Here is a 19,980-nt window from a genome sequence, read left to right as displayed (position 1 = left end):
CAATCTAGAAGTGAGGGTACCAAACTTTTTACAGCCCTTCCAAATGATTTTTATAATGCTAAAGTTTGAGAATGACAGTTTTAATTAAGCTGATTTAATTGTATTCAGTTTAATTTGTCAAAATTTACTTAAGAGTAATGTATCTTATCTGCGTGGCCATTGTAAATATAGCATAAGTAATATAGGCTAGAAGGAAATATGAAATGTTTTGATTTCTAAATGCCTAAACATGTGACCACCTTATATACCTTCATATATAGCATTTTCCCATCTTTCAGATTCATGTAAATTGAATATATCTAATAAGCTTGTCTTTTTATTTGTTTAATGAACATTTTTATTTTTGTTTGTATATGTGGTCTTGTTAATTTTGCTTCCCACAGATTCTGTTAAAAACCACACACACACACACACACACACACACACACACACCCTACTAGAAATTTGGAAGCTATAAAAACCCAGCTAAACCAACTCCAAGTATATATCCAAAGGAATCAAAGTTAACTATAGACATGCCTCCATATCTATATTTTTCACAGCACAATTCACAATAGCCAACTTATGGAATCAGCCTAAGTACCCATCAGTAAATAAATGGATAAAGAAAATGTGATGTATATACACAAAGGAGTATTATTCACCCATAAAGAAGAATGAAATCATGTCATTTGCAGGAAAATGGATGGAACTGGAGAGCATCATGTTGAAGTGAAATAAGCTAACCTCTGAAATACAACTATTGCCTGTTTTCCCTCATATGTGGAATCTAGTGAGGAAAAAAGACAACATGAAAGTAACAGGAAGACTACTAGAGAAAAGGAAGGGAATGAAAGAGAGCAGGGTAATAGTGGGGTAGAAATGATAAACATATTATAAGCATGTTTGAATATACCACAATGAAATTCATTATTATTTTTTAAAATATTTTTTAGTTGTCAATGGATCTTTATTTTATTTATTTATATGTGATCCTGAGAATTGAACCCACTGAGCCACAACCCCAGATCCCAAATTCTTTTTTCTTTACAGTTAAAATGCACAAATAAAATTTTAATTAAAACAAAAAAGTTTACATATAAAATCTGTATGTGGAGGAAAAAAGAAAAAAATCAGGCAGGTAGTCTGGGTAGCCAAAATAAGCTTTAGTTCTTTCACATTATCTAGATTATTTAGAAGATTTTCTATTTCTGATGGAGATTTCAGGTTAATTTTTTATTGAGTAAGTCATATTTATGATTTCAGCTAGTGTTGGCAACAGGAGAACCCCAAGTTGGCGACAATGTTGATTCAGGCAGGCAGGTGGATATGCCACCTTTGAACAACAGAGGTCTTTAAATCTAAATCTATGAAGTCTTCTTTGTCATGATGCTTTTTCAGCTCTCTGTTTAGATTTTAAGTTTTGATTCTTCTTGTTTCTTGAAAATGTTTTCCTGCAATATTTTGTTTTATTTAAATATGATAGAAGATGATAATTTGATTGGGACACTCTCTGAAATTGAAAAGCACTGTGAGACATCACCAGGTATTGTATCAGAAGCAAATATATATGTTGACTAATGATTCTAAAGTGTATCTAAAACACTTTGTTACCTAGTTTTTCCTTTTCCAGCAGTGTATGGTATCTCAGAAATTGAGAATAATACTAAGATTAACTATCTCAAATTTGTGCTAATTGTGTCATTGATATCAATCTGCAATTATCAAAGATAACTATTTTTGCATTTTCTTTCATTTCTCTCTCCTTGCCTCAGCATTCAGAAGTATCAGAAATAAAAAAAGAAGTATCATTAAATCTGAATTCTAAAGCTGTCAGAATTAGGGGAAAAATGATTAGAAAAGAAGCACAAAGAATGTATCAGCTTAAAAAATTATAATACTTAAACTACTAGAGCAAAGGCTGTTATAAGAAAAACATGGATAGTTGAAGTTGGGAAAACATAAGTAGGAGATAATGGGAATGAGCCTCTGATTTTTACTCCTAAGTTGAAAGGAATTACACATAAGCACCCATTGTTACAGGAAGATACCATGTGCCCTTTACCTCAAATTTATAAGCTCTCTGGATTTTCAAAGCATACAGTTGTCTAAATATTACAAACTTAAGCCAGAATTGGAAATAAAAATGTTCTTGTTAAGGATACAAAGAATGTTTCATTTCTTAAAAATTATTTATTTAGATTAATATAGTATAAATTTAGAGATTTTTCTAGGGACTTTAATAAATATTTCATATGTAAATTAATTTTTTTGAAAGTATGCTTATGCAATATGGATTTGAAAGGTTAACAAAATTAGAAGATAAAACGTGGATCTGCCAAATGTTAAGTAGATTTTTGAGTATTTTTCTTACTTTCCAAAACTTTACTTGGTAGTATTTCAGTAACAAGCATGACAGTTTATAGGGAAGCCATTTTAAGAATTTTCATATTATTTGCCCAAATTAGAGGATTGAAAGAATAACTAACTTTGAAGATTTCTTTTTCCCTCTGTCCCTCCTCTTCCTGTCTCTCCTTCTTCCTCCCTTTTCTATCCCTCTTTTTTTCCTAGGTCCTCTTGTATGCAAGACATGCACTCTACCACTATGCTACATCCCCAACCTTTGTAGGTTTCTTTAGATTTTCATAGTCAAAGTAGTAGCAGACATTAATGTTACCCTTGACTATGTGTAAATATTCATTTGTGTGAGTTACTCAAGGAGAAATATCAATTCCATATTTAAAACAGGGAGCCCTTAGTATCCACAGGGAATTAGTTTTTAGGACTTCCTAAGATAACAAAATCCATGGATGTTCAAGTCCCTTGTATAAAATGCAACAATGTTTGCACATACACTCCTGTATACTTTAAATCATGTTTAGATTACTTATAATACATTATACAGTATAAATCCTATGTAGATAGTTGTTATACTGTATTATTTAGGGAATAATTATAAGGAAAAAAATAAGTGTTCATTAGGCAATTTTTTCCCAAATATTTTCAATCCATGGTCAACTGTGTAATTTTCCTTAATTAAAAAAGAAAAGGTTATGGGACTGGAGATATAGCTCAGTGGTAGAGAGCTTGCTGTCTATCTTGTTGGCAAGGATATAGAGAAAATTGAGACATCTTGAACACTATTAAGAATATAAAATGGTACAGCTGCTGTGGAAAACAGTACGGCTATTTCTCAAAAATTAAACGTAGAATTACCTTATGATACAGCAATTCCACTTCTGAATAAATGCCCAAAAGAATTGAAAGCAGAATCCTAAAGAGAGTTTTTTATTCTCATGTTCATAGCAGCACTCATTACAGTGGCCAAAAGATGGAAACAATCCAGCTGTCCACTGACAGATAAATAGATAGCAAAATGTGATATATACATACAGTGGAACTTTATTTCCTTTCTTCTTTTCTTTGTATTACATTACAATTTGTTTATCCTATATTTTTAACCACTCGGTTTCTCTTTGGGACATCATTGAAACCAGTTATAGGGTCACTTGTGACAACCTAACATTGTGAATCTGACTGTCTTGGTTTTTAATATATGTCTTCCTGAAAGATTTAACAAATGTTTTTCTATGTATTCTAGGTGTGTCACGGGGTCCCAGCCCTGTCAGCCTTGGAAATCAGGACACTTTACCTGTGGCAATCGCCCTTACAGAGTCTATAAATGCGTATTTTAAAGGAGCAGATCCCACCAGGTTAATTTTTTAAATACTCCTGTATGTGTTTGTCTGTGTGTGTGTTTGGGGTCAGGATGGGGTTTATGCTGAATTTTAAGTGTTTTTCTTGGAGTTTTTGTAGGTTAGGGTCTTTTGTTGATTTATTTACATTTTGCTTTCTAATTTCAGTATTACCTTTCAAATTTAAAAATCATTATAATCAGTAATAAATGATGGCTTCACCGTATTTTATTTACTGTTTGACTAGTATGGCTGATGGTGTATCTTTGGTGAAAGAATGGCATTTCCTAGAGAGATCTAGAATGCATGTTTCATATGAGACTTTTGCAGAATTGGCTTAGCATCTTACTTTTAAGAAAGTCATAATTAAGCATTTGTGTATGACTATGATAAATGCTAAGGATACTTTAGTAAACAAAACAATGTTCTCTGCTGAGCTTGCATCATTTATCAAGGAAAAACTATATGTTTAGGTATTGATATATACTGTGAAGAAAAATAAACCTGGATAAGAGGGTGGAGAATAGCAGTGAAAGGGTACTATTTTAGATCCATTTACCAGGGGAAACCTTTCTGAGATTAATTTAAGCAGATATTTGAAAGATAGAAGTAAGCCATGCAGATATCTGGGGGAATACCATTCTAGGAAGAGAGAAACAGCAAGTGGAAGAGACTGGGTAAAAGCATGCTTGGTATACTCAGGAAATAGCAAGGAGAACTATGTCACTAAGTAGAAGTAAACAAGGGGGAGAGTAGTTGAAGATGCAACCAGTGAAGTACCAAATCAGGTTGGGCTTGTAGGCCCATCATAGAGAATTTGGAATTCATTTTGAATGAGATGAGAAGCCAAGAAGGTTTTGAATGGAAGAATGTTGAAATTGCTATTAACATTTTGAAGGAGTATTCTAGCTGCTCTATAGAGAATAAACTGGAGGGAACCAGAATAGATTGAGGGAGAATGAGTTAGGAGGCTAACTACAGAAGTCCAGGTGAAAAATGATGGTGGCTTGAGCAAGGATGTTAGAAACAAGGTGGTGAGTAGACATGAGACTCTGAATGTGTTTTGAAAATAGTTTTCAAGGTTTGCTGAGGTAGTAGAATGCTAATTTTGAAGTGCTTGTTATAATACTTAGCCAGGCACCTTAAAGGAATGGATAGAAAAGTGATTGGAGAACTAAGTCCTGATCTCCTATAGGATTGAAAACAGTTAAGACAAGAATGATCTAGCAAAGGAATTTAGACAGCAGGCAGCAAGAGAAAAGAGGAGAGAACCATTACAGTGATGAAGATACTAAATGAATAATCATTTCTTGAAGAAAGATGTGCAGCTACATGTGATGCTGTCAGCAGGTCATAATTTGGCTATTAGCAGTGTAAAGGTCATTGGTGGCTTTTGCAGGAGCAGTTTTATTGGTGCAGTGGAATTAAGCCTGTTTGCAGGAGAGTGTTGGAGCAGGAGATGATGCAGATTTAAACTCTATTTGGAAAGAAAAAAATATAGATAATTATTTGGATGTTTTGCTCTAAGGGGAAGCAGAGAAGTGGAATGATGGCAGGAGCAAAATAGCTGAATCAGAGGAGGGTTTTACTTATTTTAGTTTTTGTTAGTTTATTTAAAGTTTATATAAATAATCTTTATATAAACATTTATTTAAAGTTTAAATATATACTATACATAAAGTTTATGTATCTGTATATAAACTTTAAATATAGATATCCCAGCATGTCTGTATACAGATGAGAAAAACCCCGTATTTGTGGAGAAAAGAAAATAGACAATGCAGTGAGAGTGAGATCCTTTGGTATGTAAAAGTTGATAAGTTCCAGTCAGTCAGTGTAATTAACCTTAGGTGCAGAAATCTGTTGAAAAAGGAGAGAAGGCATAAGATACAGATAGATTAGGAGTTTAGTAGTGAAGGTGTGAGGAAGTTCTTTTCTGATTTATTTCTTCAGTAAAATTAAAAGCAAAGTCATCAGCTGAGAATAGAGGGAAAGGGGATGTTACAATTTAGGGGGAAAAAGAAAGTACGACAAGAGTGACTAGATGAGGGCATGTTTTAGAATTATCAGGTAACATCCAGGGGTACTAGTTCAGAGTTTTGGTTAGGTGGTGATATGTTTTTCTGTTGTCACCTTCAGCTGTACAGATGTGGATAAGGAGCTAGATTTAGTCCAAACACTTATTTGACCAAGCAGTCACAGTGAAAGAAGAACAAGGGAGGGTTTGTGCAAAGAAGAGTATCTTATGATGGACCTAGAATTCCAAAAATAGGAGGAAATGAAGACATAAAGGGTGAGTGGAGATTAGTGAAAAAGGTTTAGGAATAGTGGGTTATGGAGGTTTGAATGAGGTTGGGGAATTTTTGAAGATGTGGTATTAGTAAGAATGAGTTTGAAAAATACTAAATAGGAAGTAGGTAGTGGGGAGTGTGAATTTGAGATTTTGGAGGGGCTGTGCATGGCTGAAGTAGGCTAAAAGGATCATTGGAAGTAAAGGACTGAAGAACTTGGTGACAAAAAATATTGAAAGCACCAACTAGGTGGATACTGAAATCATTAAAATTATGAGACAAGATTGACAGTGAGCCAGAAGCTCAGATTTTCAGGGCATGAAAGGGAGGGAGTATGGAATACAACTTGAAAGGGAAAGGGGTAGTGAGTGCTATAGTCTGATGCACAAGTTTCAAAGAAAGAAGAAATAGAGGGCAACAAGGAGCAACGAGGAGCAGGAGGGACATGTACCAATAACACATCAGGTCCAGTGCTTTATGGGTCTAAGAGGGGAACATAGCTACAACTAGGGGTAGTATTCCCAGGAAGGTAGTGCCCTTAAGGTAGTTCAGGGGATGGTAAAGAAACATTATTAGTGTGCTTACATTTGTGTTTGAAGTTTAATTCTAGGAAAAGATGATGCTAGATGAGTGTTCTGTTTCTCCTAGAATCATTTTTATAATTAAATTGAAGAAATAATTCATCCATAATTATGATAAAAGATATATATATGTACACATTGTCACACATGTATATACACATACATGTATTTTTTTTAAACCAAACATGCTTTAATTAGAAATTAAAGTATCTTATTTTAGCATTTACCAACGTTCCCAATTTCAGATGTATTGTGAAGATCACTGGTGATGTGACTATATCATTTCCAAGTGGAATTATTAAAGTCTTCACTAGCAATCCATCTCCTGCTGTGCTGTGCTTCAGGGTGAAAAATATCAGCAGACTTGAGCAGATTCTTCCAAATTCACAACTTGTGTTCAGGTTTGTGTATGTTTGTTTTGAAGGTTGAAGTTTCTTTGAAAGAAATGTTTATAAGAAATTAATATTTAATTTGAGGACAATACCAAAATTATTTACTATTATTAAACAGTCTCTGTGGTTTTATTTTGTTTTTGAATTAGTGACAGTTATTTTTAAAACTTTTTGTTTCATTCCATCTTATTTTTCAGGCAACCTTCTCCTGTGTTCTTTCTTCATCCTCTAATCTGAGTTTTCTCTCATCCCATCTTTGGATTCATTTCTACTAGTCTTAGAGAATTACTTATCAAATTATTACATAGAGGCAAAGGAAAAAGATAAGTCAAATAAAATAACAAAAATGTTTCTTATGCATATAGTGATCCATCACAGTGTGATTCCAACACAAAAGATTTTTGGATGAACATGCAAGCTGTTACCATCTACCTCAAGAAGCTATCAGAGCAAAATCCAGCTGCTTCGTATTATAACGTGGATGTATTAAAGTATCAGGTGAGTATTACATCATTGAAGAAACCCTAAATTAAAACATTAACAAATGGAGTGTAGAACATCAGTAAATGAATAAACATATCTTAGCCAAATGAGGTTCATTTCAGGAATGCAAGCATGTTTCAAAACTAGAAAATCTGTTAATAAATGAGTGGATGATACAGTCAATTTGATAGAATTTGTTTAAAGTACTGAATAAATATAAATAAATAAATTTGTACTTAATCTGAAAAGACCAGTAGCATTAGTCTTAATAACAAAACTAAAATAATTAATTGAAGAGAGGAATGGCAAAGACACTCATTATTCCTATTAATACTAACAGGATTGTTATTGAAGAATTTTCTAAATGTGTTAAGCCAGTACAGTTGGATAAGAGGATAAAATAAGCAGTAATAAATATTGGAAAAGAGGAACCAAAAGTATTATTCTCAGGTGATACATTCCTGGAAAATTCAGGAGAAGCAATTAGGAAACTATTGTGATCTAGGGGAATTTAATAAAGTGACCAGTTTAAAAATTAATATCAAAATTAATAAGTTTTTCAATCAGAAAAACTAATAGAGAAAAATACAATAAAAAATAGGAAGAAACATAACAGTCTGTTGGCCTTGCATATATGTAGAAAAGTTATTTATTCATTTAAGGGAATATTCATGATATAAAAAGTTTAGTTGTTTTTAAATTAAATTTAAATTTAATGTGACTCTGATCAGAGACCCCATAGAGATTATGTCTTTGTTTATGTTTGGAGACTTGATAATTATTTTCAAATTCTCTGGAAGAATAAAACCTGGAAGACTAGGTCAAGAAATGTTCCAAACACTAAAGTGGAGTAATATTTTAGTTTCCTGCTGGTGAAGATGAGGGGATGTGGTACAGGGAGGAACCCTTATACACAGTTAGTAGGGATGTAAATTAATAAAGCCACAATGGAAGAAAGCTAAAAATAGATCTACCATATGACCCAGCTATCCCACTCCTTGGTGTTTATCCTAAAGAATTAAGTCAGCATATTTTAAACATACATGATGCCTGTGTTTCATAAAGATACATATACCTATGTTTATTGCAGTACATTTCACAGAAGCTAAGTTATGGAAGCAGTCTAGATGCCCATCAACAGATGCTCTACCTAGTATGTAGGGGTGTGGCCACTTGTTAATGGGAATACAAATAGAACCTCAGAGAAGGCAGTTGTAGCAGATTGTTGGGTAGATATAATCTTTAATTCAACAATTCCACTTCCAGAAATTTATTCTCAGAAATCATAGTAAAGATAAGATACAAAGAACATTCATTGTAGCATTGTTTGGAAACAATCTAAGTATATATCAGCAAAGAAAAGGATTGATTAAATGAGTTCTTACAGCCATTAAAAAGAATGAGTTATGGGGCTGGGGTTGTGGCTCAATGGTAAAGTGCTTGCCTAGCACAAGTGAGGGAGTAGGTTCAATCCTCAGCACCACATTAAAAAAAAAAAATAGAATGAGCTGGCTGTGGTAGCATGTTGTTATAATCCCAGCAATTTGGGAGGCTGAGGCAAAGGATTGCAAGCAAGTTTGAGGCCAGCCTCAGTAATTTAGTGAAGCCCTAAGCAATTTAGTAAGACCTCAAAAAATAAAAAAGGCTGGCGTGTTTTAGTGCCCTGGAGTTCAATCCTCAGAAAGATGGGGTGGGGGTTATTTTTTTATTATTTAGTGCGTGCTAATTGCTAGGAGCAGGACAGGAGGACAGTACACATAATTAAATAATATTGTTTATTAGAGATAATGACATGGAGAAAAGGGGAAAAAAGTTAAGGAAGATTGAAAGGGTAGTTTTTGTGGGGGCCGGGGAGGCAGTACCTGGGACTGAATTCAGGGGCACTCGACCACTGAGCCACATTCTCAGCCCTATTTTGTCATTGTATTTAGGGTCTTGCCAAGTTGCTGAGGCTGGCTTTGAACTCTAGATCCTCCTAACTCAGCCCCCCTAGCTACTGGGATTACAGGTGTGCGCCACCGCACCTGACAAAAGTGTAGTTTCAACGAAAATTTGTAAAGGGTGGTCAGTGTAGCTTTTCTCTGTGTGTGTGTTACTGGGGATTGAACCCCAGGGCCTTATATGTGCTAGACAAACATTCTACCACTGAACTTTATCCAGGATAGCTTTTTAAATGGCTTCAAAAGGAGCCCTTTGAGCAGAGTTGAAGAATTGAAAGAAAGTGTGTCATTGATTAAAGTCAACCATATTAAGTTGGAAGTATTGATTGCAGGCTTGTGGAACTGTTTGGTGAATCTCCCCTTTTTCTGTTGTTTTATATTTAAATTCTCATTATTCATGAATAATTCTATGTTGAATGTTGAAAAGTTCTCAAACTTTACACAAATAAATAAGAATTATCTGATAATATGCTGATTTCTGGGCATTGTCTCTAAGCTGTCAAATCAGATTTTCAGCAGTTAGAGCCAGGGGAACATGCACCATATACAGGCACTGCAGATGTTTTGATGTTGGTCATCCCAGGTGTACATGCTGAGAGTGACCCTTTACTGTTACTAGCATCAGTACTCTTATTAGATAGTTTTGATTCTGTAAATTCTTATGTTCAAGTATCTGTGTAATGAATGACTTAATTTACTCTTCAGGCCAAAGACAATTCTTTTCTCTTTAAAGGTATCGTCAAATGGCATTCAGTCCACTCCTTTGAATCTTGCAACATACTGGAAATGTAGTGCCAGTACCACAGATCTTAGAGTGGATTATAAATACAATCCAGAAGCTATGGTGGCACCTAGTGTGCTTTCCAACATACAGGTGGTGGTACCAGTGGATGGAGGAGTCACAAATATGCAGTCCCTTCCCCCTGCAGTGTGGTAATTTAAATATATTTCTGAACTCCTGCTAAATTTCTATTGCAGCCCACAACTTTTAGAACCCAAGTTTTCAAAATTATCTTACAGATTTCAAAAGATTTAGTACAGTTTTCCCATAGAAATCATGCTATAAAAAATGTTGTTAATTTTACTAGTCAAGATATAGTAGCCTTAATCCAAAATAATCAGTTTTGCTGTAAATGCCATCCGACTGAATAATTACCTTTAATTGCTAAACTTCTTTTAAAAAGTGATAATTATTCTACAGGGTTAAAAATATCATTTGGTATATCTCTAAGAACACCTGTTAGTGTTCAGTAATATTACTGTCCTGTAACTACCTCCTTCCTCTCCTCTGTTAATATTAGTATAGACTCTAACAACTCTTTATATTTGTTTTCCCGAGTACCTATTTAAGGTACCAAGCCACATATACCTATTCAGTTTTCTTTTATCAGTAGAAACTAGAGAACTTCTATAATCTGGTAAATGTCCATTAATTAAGAAAGAACATTTATTTATGCTATATCATAAACATATTTCTTAGCAGTGTAGTTATTAATAGTGAAAATACTTTAGGTGCTTTTATTTATTAAGTGCCCATGTATGCATAAGTTAATGTATTAGACACTTAACCTGACGATATTTACTCGTGTTACAGGAATGCGGAACAAATGAAAGCCTTTTGGAAATTGTCTGGTATTTCGGAAAAATCAGAAAATGGAGGTAAGTATATGCATGCGTTTTTGTGGTGTAACTGAAAATGGATTTTGTTGTTCTTGTTTTCTTTTTGTGTATGTGTGGTGCTGGGGATCAAACCCAGGATCTCAAACATGCTACATGCTAGGCAGGTGCTGTACCAGTGAGCTATTTCCCCATTTTGGGGTTTTTAGGCATTTTTATGGAAAGTTGCCTCCTGGAATTGCATGCCTTCAGTTCTAGAACTGACCACTAGGTGGAAGTTAACACCTTAAATATACTGGACCAGCTATGATTCAGATTTTTCCTTTCTAGATTAAAGGAGCTTTCCCTGCAAGAAAATGAACATGTTTTGTTACAACTTTATAAATATTATGTAAATGCTTCTCATATTTACATGATAACATTAAGAAAAAAACACCTAATAAAATGAATTTAAAAAATAGAACTGTCTATCCCAGGTAGGTAACCTAATAACTAATTAAAACTAATTGAACACATTATTTGGTTCATTCTGGCTCCCCTAGAAATCATTTAGAATCTTCTTACTTTTTAAAACCTCTTGCCCACCCCAACTTAATAAGAAAGTCTTTCCTGGTTGTTTTTCCTTATTAGAACTAACCATCAGCAGTCTTTAATTCTGTGAAGATTATTTTTAAAAGTTGTTATTTGCCTCCTTCAAGTCCGTACCCATGTTTCCAGTAGGAAGGAAAAGTCTATTCTTGCTGGTCACTCCTAAGATCTCCCCTAACTAAACTTAAAATTAGCATATGATTCCCAGGACAATATGGTGTTTAATATTAGATAGTTTAATTTTCTCTAATAAAAAGAGAAGTCTTCTTCCTTTTTTGGAATGCTTAATTAGCCTCCAATAACTTTTCCTATTGAGAAGGTAGTTTTGTCCTCTACTCTCTTGGCTTTTCAGATTTTGCTCAACTTTTTCTTTTTGAACATTTTGAGCATAATGTCAGTAATTTTTCTCCTACATATTTTTGTGTAAAGTACTATTAGCATGTCTTTATTGTCTGTTCCTTTATACCTGTTAGGCAGAATGAGACCTTTACTAAAGAGGTACACTTTGAATGAAATACCAAGCTAATCTGCAGTTCCTTTTTTCTATTTGGTACTTAAAGGTGGCTGTTTTCAGGTATCCAGATACACTGACTTTTACCCTAGTTATATGACTTTAGGGAACCACACTGAAATTCCTAGTTTAAACTGGAAGTAAGGTAGACATCCTACCTGCATTGAGGGCTTGCAATCAGCAAGAAGGGAGGATGTCTTTTCCCCCCACTTAACGAAACTGTACAATAACTCATAAATACTTATCAAGAGAGGAATTTGTTCTCAAAAATAAGCATTTTTTTAAAGAGAGAGAGAACTTTTTAATATTTAGTTTTTCGGTGGACACAACATCTTTATTTTATCTTTATGGATGCTGAAGATCGAACCCAGTGCCCCGTGCATGCCAGGTAAGTGCATTACAACTTGAGCTACATCCCCAGCCCTCAAAAATAAGCATTTTTAACCACATATTTTAATAGTTTCCTTCTGTTATTTAGGTATAAAAGTCTCTGTGAAAAATTCATAAATCTGATTGTACTGTAAAATAAAAATGTTTTCTCTTCTGGCTCTGTACCCAGAAAAGGGACAGGAAATAATTCTGAAGTTTAAGAAGTTCCTTAAATTAACTGGTCTTTGCTCCTACTGTAATTTTCAAGAATTGCAAAAGTTTGGCTGTCTTCCCCTCTGCAGGTAGCCCACATTCTCCCTTGAGTGCATGTATATTTCTTGTTTTACTCTCTCTTTTGAGATCACTTCCATTTTCCCTTGAATATCTACTTTCCTAAATAAACCTCTCAAATTTAAAAAAAAGGTTATAAAAGTTTAAGGAAGACTTGGACAACAGTTAAGAGTTCTGCAGCAGTTCATCTCCACTCTGATCTGTGCCACCAGGCACAACCGAATAGACCAGTGTTGTGACATCTTGTTCCACATTTTTTTCTACTGTTACACTTCTGTACAGGGAATCATACCTAGCAAGTCGTGTCTATTTTAACCTAACCAGAAACATGGGAACTCTTCTGGATTCCTACTCCTTTTTCACCTCTTGACTTCAACTCCTAAATATCCTTCAGATGCATTGTTCTTTCCTTTCCCTTGGCCTAGTTCAAATCCTTGTTTCTTGACACTTGTGGTCCTAAACTATTTTGTTGACTTACAGCTGGTCTTCGTATTTTGAATCTTGTTTTTCCCTTCCTTTCTAGGGCACTAATCGGAGATATTCCTGTCTTCCTTATCATGGGTGATTTCCCAAAGTCCTCACAACTAGTCTAATCTACTGCTCTACACTTGTATCATATTTTCCAACTATTCTACTATAGATGTAGTACTCTTTTTATACTTTTTAAATGCAGTTCTCTCTTTTTTTTTCTTGTTTTATTTATTTATTTATTTATTTATTTTTATTGGTTGTTCACAACATTACAAAGCTCATGACATATCATATTTCATACATTAGATTGAAGTGGGTTATGAACTCCCAATTTTACCCCAAATGCAGATTGCAGAATCACATCGGTTACACATCCACAATTTTACATAATGCCCAATTAGTAATTGTTGTATTCTGCTACTTTTCCTATCCCCTACTATCCCCCCTCCCCTCCCCTCCCATCTTCTCTCTCTACCCCATCTATTGTAATTCATTTCTCTCCTTGTTAATTTCCCCATTCCCCTCACAACCTCTTATATGTAATATTGTATAGCAATGAGGGTCTCCCTTCATTTCCATGCAATTTCCCTTTTCTCTCCCTTTCCCTCCCATCTCATGTCTCTGTTTAATGTTAATCTTTTCTTCCTGCTCTTCCTCCCTGCTCTGTTCATAGTTGCTCTCATTATATCAAAGAAGACATTTGGTATTTGTTTTTTAGGGATTGACTAGCTTCACTAAGCATAATCTGCTCTAGTGCCATCCATTTCCCTGCAAATTCTATGATTTTGTCATTTTTTATTGCTGCATAGTACTCCATTGTGTATAGATGCCACTTTTTTTTATCCATTCATCTATTGAAGGGCATCTGGGTTGGTTCCACAGTCTAGCTATTGTGAATTGTGCTGCTATGAACATCGATGTGGCAGCATCCCTGTAGCATGCTCTTTTAAGGTCTTCAGGGAATAGTCCGAGAAGGGCAATAGCAGGGTCAAATGGTGGTTCCATTCCCAGCTTTCCCAGGAATCTCCAAACTGCTTTCCAAATTGGCCGCACCAATTTGCAGTCCCACCAGCAATGTACAAGAGTACCCTTTTCTCCACATCCTCGCCAGCACTTGTTGTTGTTTGACTTCATAGTGGCTGCCAATCTTACTGGAGTGAGATGGTATCTTAGGGTGGTTTTGATTTGCATTTCTCTGACTGCTAGAGATGGTGAGCATTTTTTCATGTACTTGTTGATTGATTGTATATCCTTCTCTGAGAAGTGTCTGTTCAGGTCCTTGGCCCATTTGTTGATTGGGTTATTTGCTATCTTATTGTCTAATTTTTTGAGTTCTTTGTATACTCTGGATATTAGGGCTCTATCTGAAGTGTGAGCAGTAAAAATTTGTTCCCAGGATGTAGGCTCCCTATTTACCTCTCTTATTGTTTCTCTTGCTGAGAAAAAACTTTTTAGTTTAAGTAAGTCCCATTTGTTGATTCTTGTTATTAACTCTTGTGCTATGGGTGTCCTATTAAGGAATTTGGAGCCCGACCCCACAATATGTAAATCATAGCCAACTTTTTCTTCTATCAGGCAAAGAGTCTCTGATTTGATATCAAGCTCCTTGATCCATTTTGAGTTAACTTTTGTGCATGGCGAGAGAAAGGGATTCAGTTTCATTTTGTTGCATATGGATTTCCAGTTTTCCCAACACCATTTGTTGAAGATGCTATCCTTCCTCCATTGCATGCTTTTAGCCCCTTTATCAAATATAAGATAGTTGTAACTTTGTGGATTAGTCTCTGTGTCCTCTATTCTATACCATTGGTCCACCCGCCTGTTTTGGTACCAGTACCATGCTGTTTTGGTCACTATTGCTCTGTAATATAGTTTGAAATCTGGTATCGCTATACCGCCTGATTCACACTTCCTGCTTAGAATTGCTTTTGCTATTCTGGGTCTTTTATTTTTCCATATGAATTTCATGATTGCTTTATCTATTTCTTCAAGAAATGCCTTTGGGATTTTGATTGGCATTGCATTAAACCTATAGAGAACTTTTGGTAATATCGCCATTTTGATAATGTTAGTTCGGCCTATCCATGAGCAGGGTATATTTTTCCATCTTCTAAGGTCTTCTTCTACTTCTCTCTTTAGGGTTCTGTAGTTTTCATTGTATAAATCTTTCACCTCTTTTGTTAGGTTGATTCCCAAGTATTTTATTTTTTTTGAGGATATTGTGAATGGAGTGTTTTTCCTCATTTCCGTTTCAGAAGTTTTGTCGCTGATATACAGAAATGCCTTTGATTTGTGCGTGTTGATTTTATATCCTGCCACTTTGCTGAATTCATTTATTAGTTCTAGTAGTTTCTTTGTAGATCCTTTTGGGTCTTCTAGGTATAGAATCATGTCATCTGCAAATAGTGATAATTTAAGTTCTTCTTTTCCTATTGTTATGCCTTTAATTTCCTTTGTCTGTCTAATTGCTCTGGCCAGTGTTTCGAGAACTATATTGAATAGAAGTGGTGATAGAGGGCATCCCTGTCTTGTTCCAGATTTTAGAGGGATTAAATGCAGTTCTCTTAAATGCATTGGGCTCTTGCAGGTCTCCTGTCTCTGTACCTGTGTAACCATCACCACTACCAGAAGTTAATAGCTTCATGTAAAGCTATGTGCTTTTGTGCCTATAGCTTCTGGGAGCTCTTTTACAGCATTTATCATATGTATTATAATTATTGGTTTAGTGTTGTCAAGGATTAGAGAGTGTGTTGAAAAAAATTGTTATATCAAAAGGAATTTCTGAAAATCTCAGGCATGATGTTAGACAAGTTAAAAAAATTTTTTAAAGAAGAGTGAATAGAAAATAGTAATGTTGATAACAATTCTTTCCAACAATAGCTACTTTTCCTTTTTTACCTCTGGTCCCCATGATCTGATACTCAACAGTAATTTTGTTTTTTACTTTATCTTGCCTATATATAGCCCTACTAGCATTTCCCTTTCTGCTGCTCTTAATTGCTTATTTCTTTCCTTTTGACTTAACTTCAATGTGATCCAGCCTAGGAGTCTCAATAATAACCATTTCTGAAGATTACTATTAAGAAGATGGAGGGCTGGGATTGTAGCTCAGTGGTAGAGCGCTTGTCTTGCACTTATGAAGACCTGGGTTCAATCCTACAGCACCACATAAAAATAAATAAATAAAAATAAAGATATTGTATCCACCTACAACTAAAAAAAATTTTTAAAAAGAAGATTGATTGATTATAAAAAATCAGATTCACTGAATATAATCTAATTTGGAAACAAGATAATGGTTTGTTTTTCCTGTACACATTTCATGAATTTAGAGCGGGACTGATGGGACTGATAATAGTTTAGTTTATGTGTGATTTAATTCGTTGTGCAATGTATTTTACCTCATTTAAGTTTGTTCTTTCTTATTTATTTGTTTGTTTTGTAGGTTCTGGGTCCCTCAGGGCAAAATTTGATCTTTCAGAAGGACCCAGTAAACCCACAACACTTGCAGTGCAATTCCTCAGTGAGGGAAGTACCCTCTCAGGAGTAGATATTGAACTTGTTGGCACTGGCTATAGGCTTTCCTTAGTAAAGAAGCGGTTTGCCACTGGTAAGTTGAAATTTTTAATGTACATGGGAAACATTTGTATTCTTTTTTTTGGTTGGGTGGGGGGACCAGGGATTGAACTCAGAGGTACTCAACCACTGAGCCAAATCCCCAGTCCCATTTTGTATTTTATTTAGAGACAGTCTGAGTTGCTTAATGTCTCACTTTTGCTCAGACTGGCTTTGAACTCGCCATCCTCCTGTCTCAACCTTCTGAGCCACTGAAATTACAGGTGTGGGCTGCCTCAACCAGCTGAAACATTTGTATTCTAACAGCTACTAAACAGCTGTTAAGTAGTTGATAATCTAAAGGCATGGAAATTTTTTCCTTGAACCTTGGAAATGTGATTCTAATGTATTCTAAATAGCAAATGGAAAATAGGGTTCTGTATCTGTGAGCACAATGAAAAATGTCCTTTGAATATATTTGAAACTATAATTTCTTGGTGTTTTCCAGGACGATACCTGGCAGATTGTTGATGGACCTGAGAAAGTGGTTGGCTTAAGGGAGTAATCCAGACCTGCCATTCTGCATTATACCTGTTCTTTCCAAACACTATTGTAACTTATATGATGTCTTTCAAACTTAGACATATTTGAGAGCTAACTACAAACATTAAATCGCACTTTCAAAGTGAGTCATTGAAAGAAATAGCACTGAAATGATTTTGTACGCTGTAAACGATCATATGCAATATTCAGGAAACACATTTATTCCGATTCTCAGTAAAAATGAAGTTTTCATAGGCTAAAATTTTAAATTATCTTCAGTGTCTATGTTTAAAAGGGGGGGGGGGTTATAGTGTAATATCAGGCCTAAAATTTCAGGAGAGCAAGCACAAAATAATTTAGCTTTCCGTAAATTTTTAGTCTAAGATAGCTTTGAAATTTCATAAGTTTGATATTGAATGAATATGAACAGAACATGAATTCTAAGTTTTAGATAATGTTAATAACTCAGATCACTCAATTAAATTGAGTTATGTGCCATAAGGTAATCAAACCAGAGTTCGAGCTGTATGCAAAAAATCTATAATTTGATTCTCATAAACATATTAATAAGGTGTAAATGGTGTTTTATATGATTTTTGAAATTTTCTCAAGTGCAATGTGTTTTAAAAATAAGCTTGCAAAAGACAGCAGAGAAATTTACTTCTGCAATTAACTTTATAGAACTTGTGATTGTTTTGATGAATTAATGGTGTAGATTTAATTTATTTTTATATGGATTGCATAATGTGTGCCTTTTAAAACAATAACAAAAACCAGAAACGTGCCTAAGTTTGTGTTCATTAATGTGCCTCACTTTTTTCCCCTTACAATAGATCTCTTACTCAGAATCTTACAGTGGTTATGAATTTTTATAGGATATTTGCAATTTTTGTTAATACCTTTGGCATTCCTTTGGGAAGAGAATTCAGAACAACTCAAGGATAATTTATACTTCAGAACCCTGGCCACCTTAGTGATACACTGTAGCCACTAGACAGAGAAATAAGCCTAAGAAAGTATGTTTACAGAAGGAAAAAATTACCTTCAGATATTTGACATTAACCTCATCAAAAGTATGTGAAACAGATAAATTCTGAAAAACTATGATGGTAAATTGGAAACTGGTATTTTAACTCTCAATTAAGCATTTCCCTCAACCATGTTTATTATCACTGAAAATTTATACATTTTTAAACTGATTATATTGTGAACATGAGATTTTTAGTATTGTATGAAGAATACATTTTTTAAAGATTATTTTTGGCCCCAGAGGGAGAAGTACTATCACTTGTTTTCATTTGAACAATTGGAAAAATTACCAGTTTGTGTGTTTTTATTATTTAATTCCTACATGGTAAAAATAGGTAAATTATTTGAAGCGATAGATTGGAGTAAGCTCTTAAAATGAACTATTCATACTAAATAGTAAAAAGCCTAACTTTGTATTCATGAAATATTTTAAACAAAGTTTCATAATTTACAGATGGGAATTTATTTATAATGACAAAAAACAGTGTCATCATTTTGCATAGAATTGATAACTTGTGTTATATATGATAATTTACATAAAACCACTAATTGTAATATTAAGCTTTACAGAAAATAAAACCCCTATCACTAGACATTTATGTAACATCTTGCTACATTCTAAATATGCAGAAACTCTACTCCTTAGCAGTATGTAACACAGTATGTGCATTTTTATATATCCAGTGTTAGCCCAATTCTAAATTTAGATTTGACTAAAGCAACACATAAGACAATTTGCTAAAATTTTAGTCTTTACTAAATAGCAAAATTAGGATTTCTAACTCTTATATTGTGCTCTTTTAAATGCCAATTACAGTCCTTTATTGGAATTTTAACTGTAAGTCTGCTTTGCAATCAAACTACTTTTATTAGGCAGTTAATACTTCATTATTGGAATTCAGACACTATTATACTCACCATGTTTGTTTTTAATCAAGTATTACCTTTAAAATGTACAATTAGTGAAATGGTTAAACTTCTGCACTTTCTTAATTGCCACAGTTTTCATACCAAGTGTTGATACATAAATTTGTATTGGGTACAGGTTACAATTTTGAAGCCATATGAGTTTATACTAATTTTTTTTTCTTTTAAAAATTCACTAATAGTGTAAAAAAACCCACAGATTTTTGATGGGAAATATGTCTAGCAAGCTGGTTCTTGCTTATGTATAGTGATAAACTTTGTAGCTGCCTCTTTAACCAAGATTTTGTAAACACAGAATGCTAACAAATGTGAGTTTTTAAGGATTGTTATTTACTACTTTGGATTGTAATTAGAACAATGCACATTTATCTTCCAAAATTTTGTAAATATTTTTGATTTTTTTCATAAAATGTAAATTTTACATAAAAGTTGTACCCTTAATAAACATGTAATATATAATTTATCAATCAGTTTTTGTGTTTTTGTATGCCTATTTGTAGTAATAGCTTGTCATAGATGTTAGGACAATGCAAGCCAGGCAAGAAATGAATAATTGGTTTTGAACTTTATACAGCCATTTGTGCAGGTATACAGATTGAAGTGTTACTTAGTTTTTATTGGTCATATAGAAAACTACATTTGGAGTATATCTCCAAAATGTTGAAATTGTCTAACAAGGGACTGTATTTTTTTGGTACTGGGGAATTAATCCAGGAGC

The 19,980-nt window shown here is 34.1% G+C and overlaps 1 protein-coding gene across 1 annotated transcript in view; it reads left to right on the top strand.

Annotated features, from left to right (window-relative positions):
* Fcho2 (FCH and mu domain containing endocytic adaptor 2) overlaps positions 1-19,702 on the top strand; it is a 129,776-nt gene extending 110,074 nt beyond the window's left edge. Inside the window, exons 20-26 of the mRNA XM_077800364.1 lie at positions 3,581-3,692; positions 6,792-6,947; positions 7,304-7,436; positions 10,095-10,294; positions 10,956-11,020; positions 16,654-16,818; positions 17,272-19,702. Of these exons, the coding sequence (XP_077656490.1) occupies positions 3,581-3,692; positions 6,792-6,947; positions 7,304-7,436; positions 10,095-10,294; positions 10,956-11,020; positions 16,654-16,818; positions 17,272-17,294 (854 nt within the window). The 3' untranslated portion in view covers positions 17,295-19,702. The remainder of the gene's footprint in view (positions 1-3,580; positions 3,693-6,791; positions 6,948-7,303; positions 7,437-10,094; positions 10,295-10,955; positions 11,021-16,653; positions 16,819-17,271) is intronic.
* The last annotated feature ends 278 nt before the right edge of the window (positions 19,703-19,980 follow it).

The sequence above is a fragment of the Urocitellus parryii genome, chromosome 1, assembly GCF_045843805.1.
Source record: "Urocitellus parryii isolate mUroPar1 chromosome 1, mUroPar1.hap1, whole genome shotgun sequence".
Lineage (NCBI taxonomy): Eukaryota > Metazoa > Chordata > Mammalia > Rodentia > Sciuridae > Urocitellus > Urocitellus parryii.
This window is presented reverse-complemented; position numbering and strand designations above follow the sequence as displayed.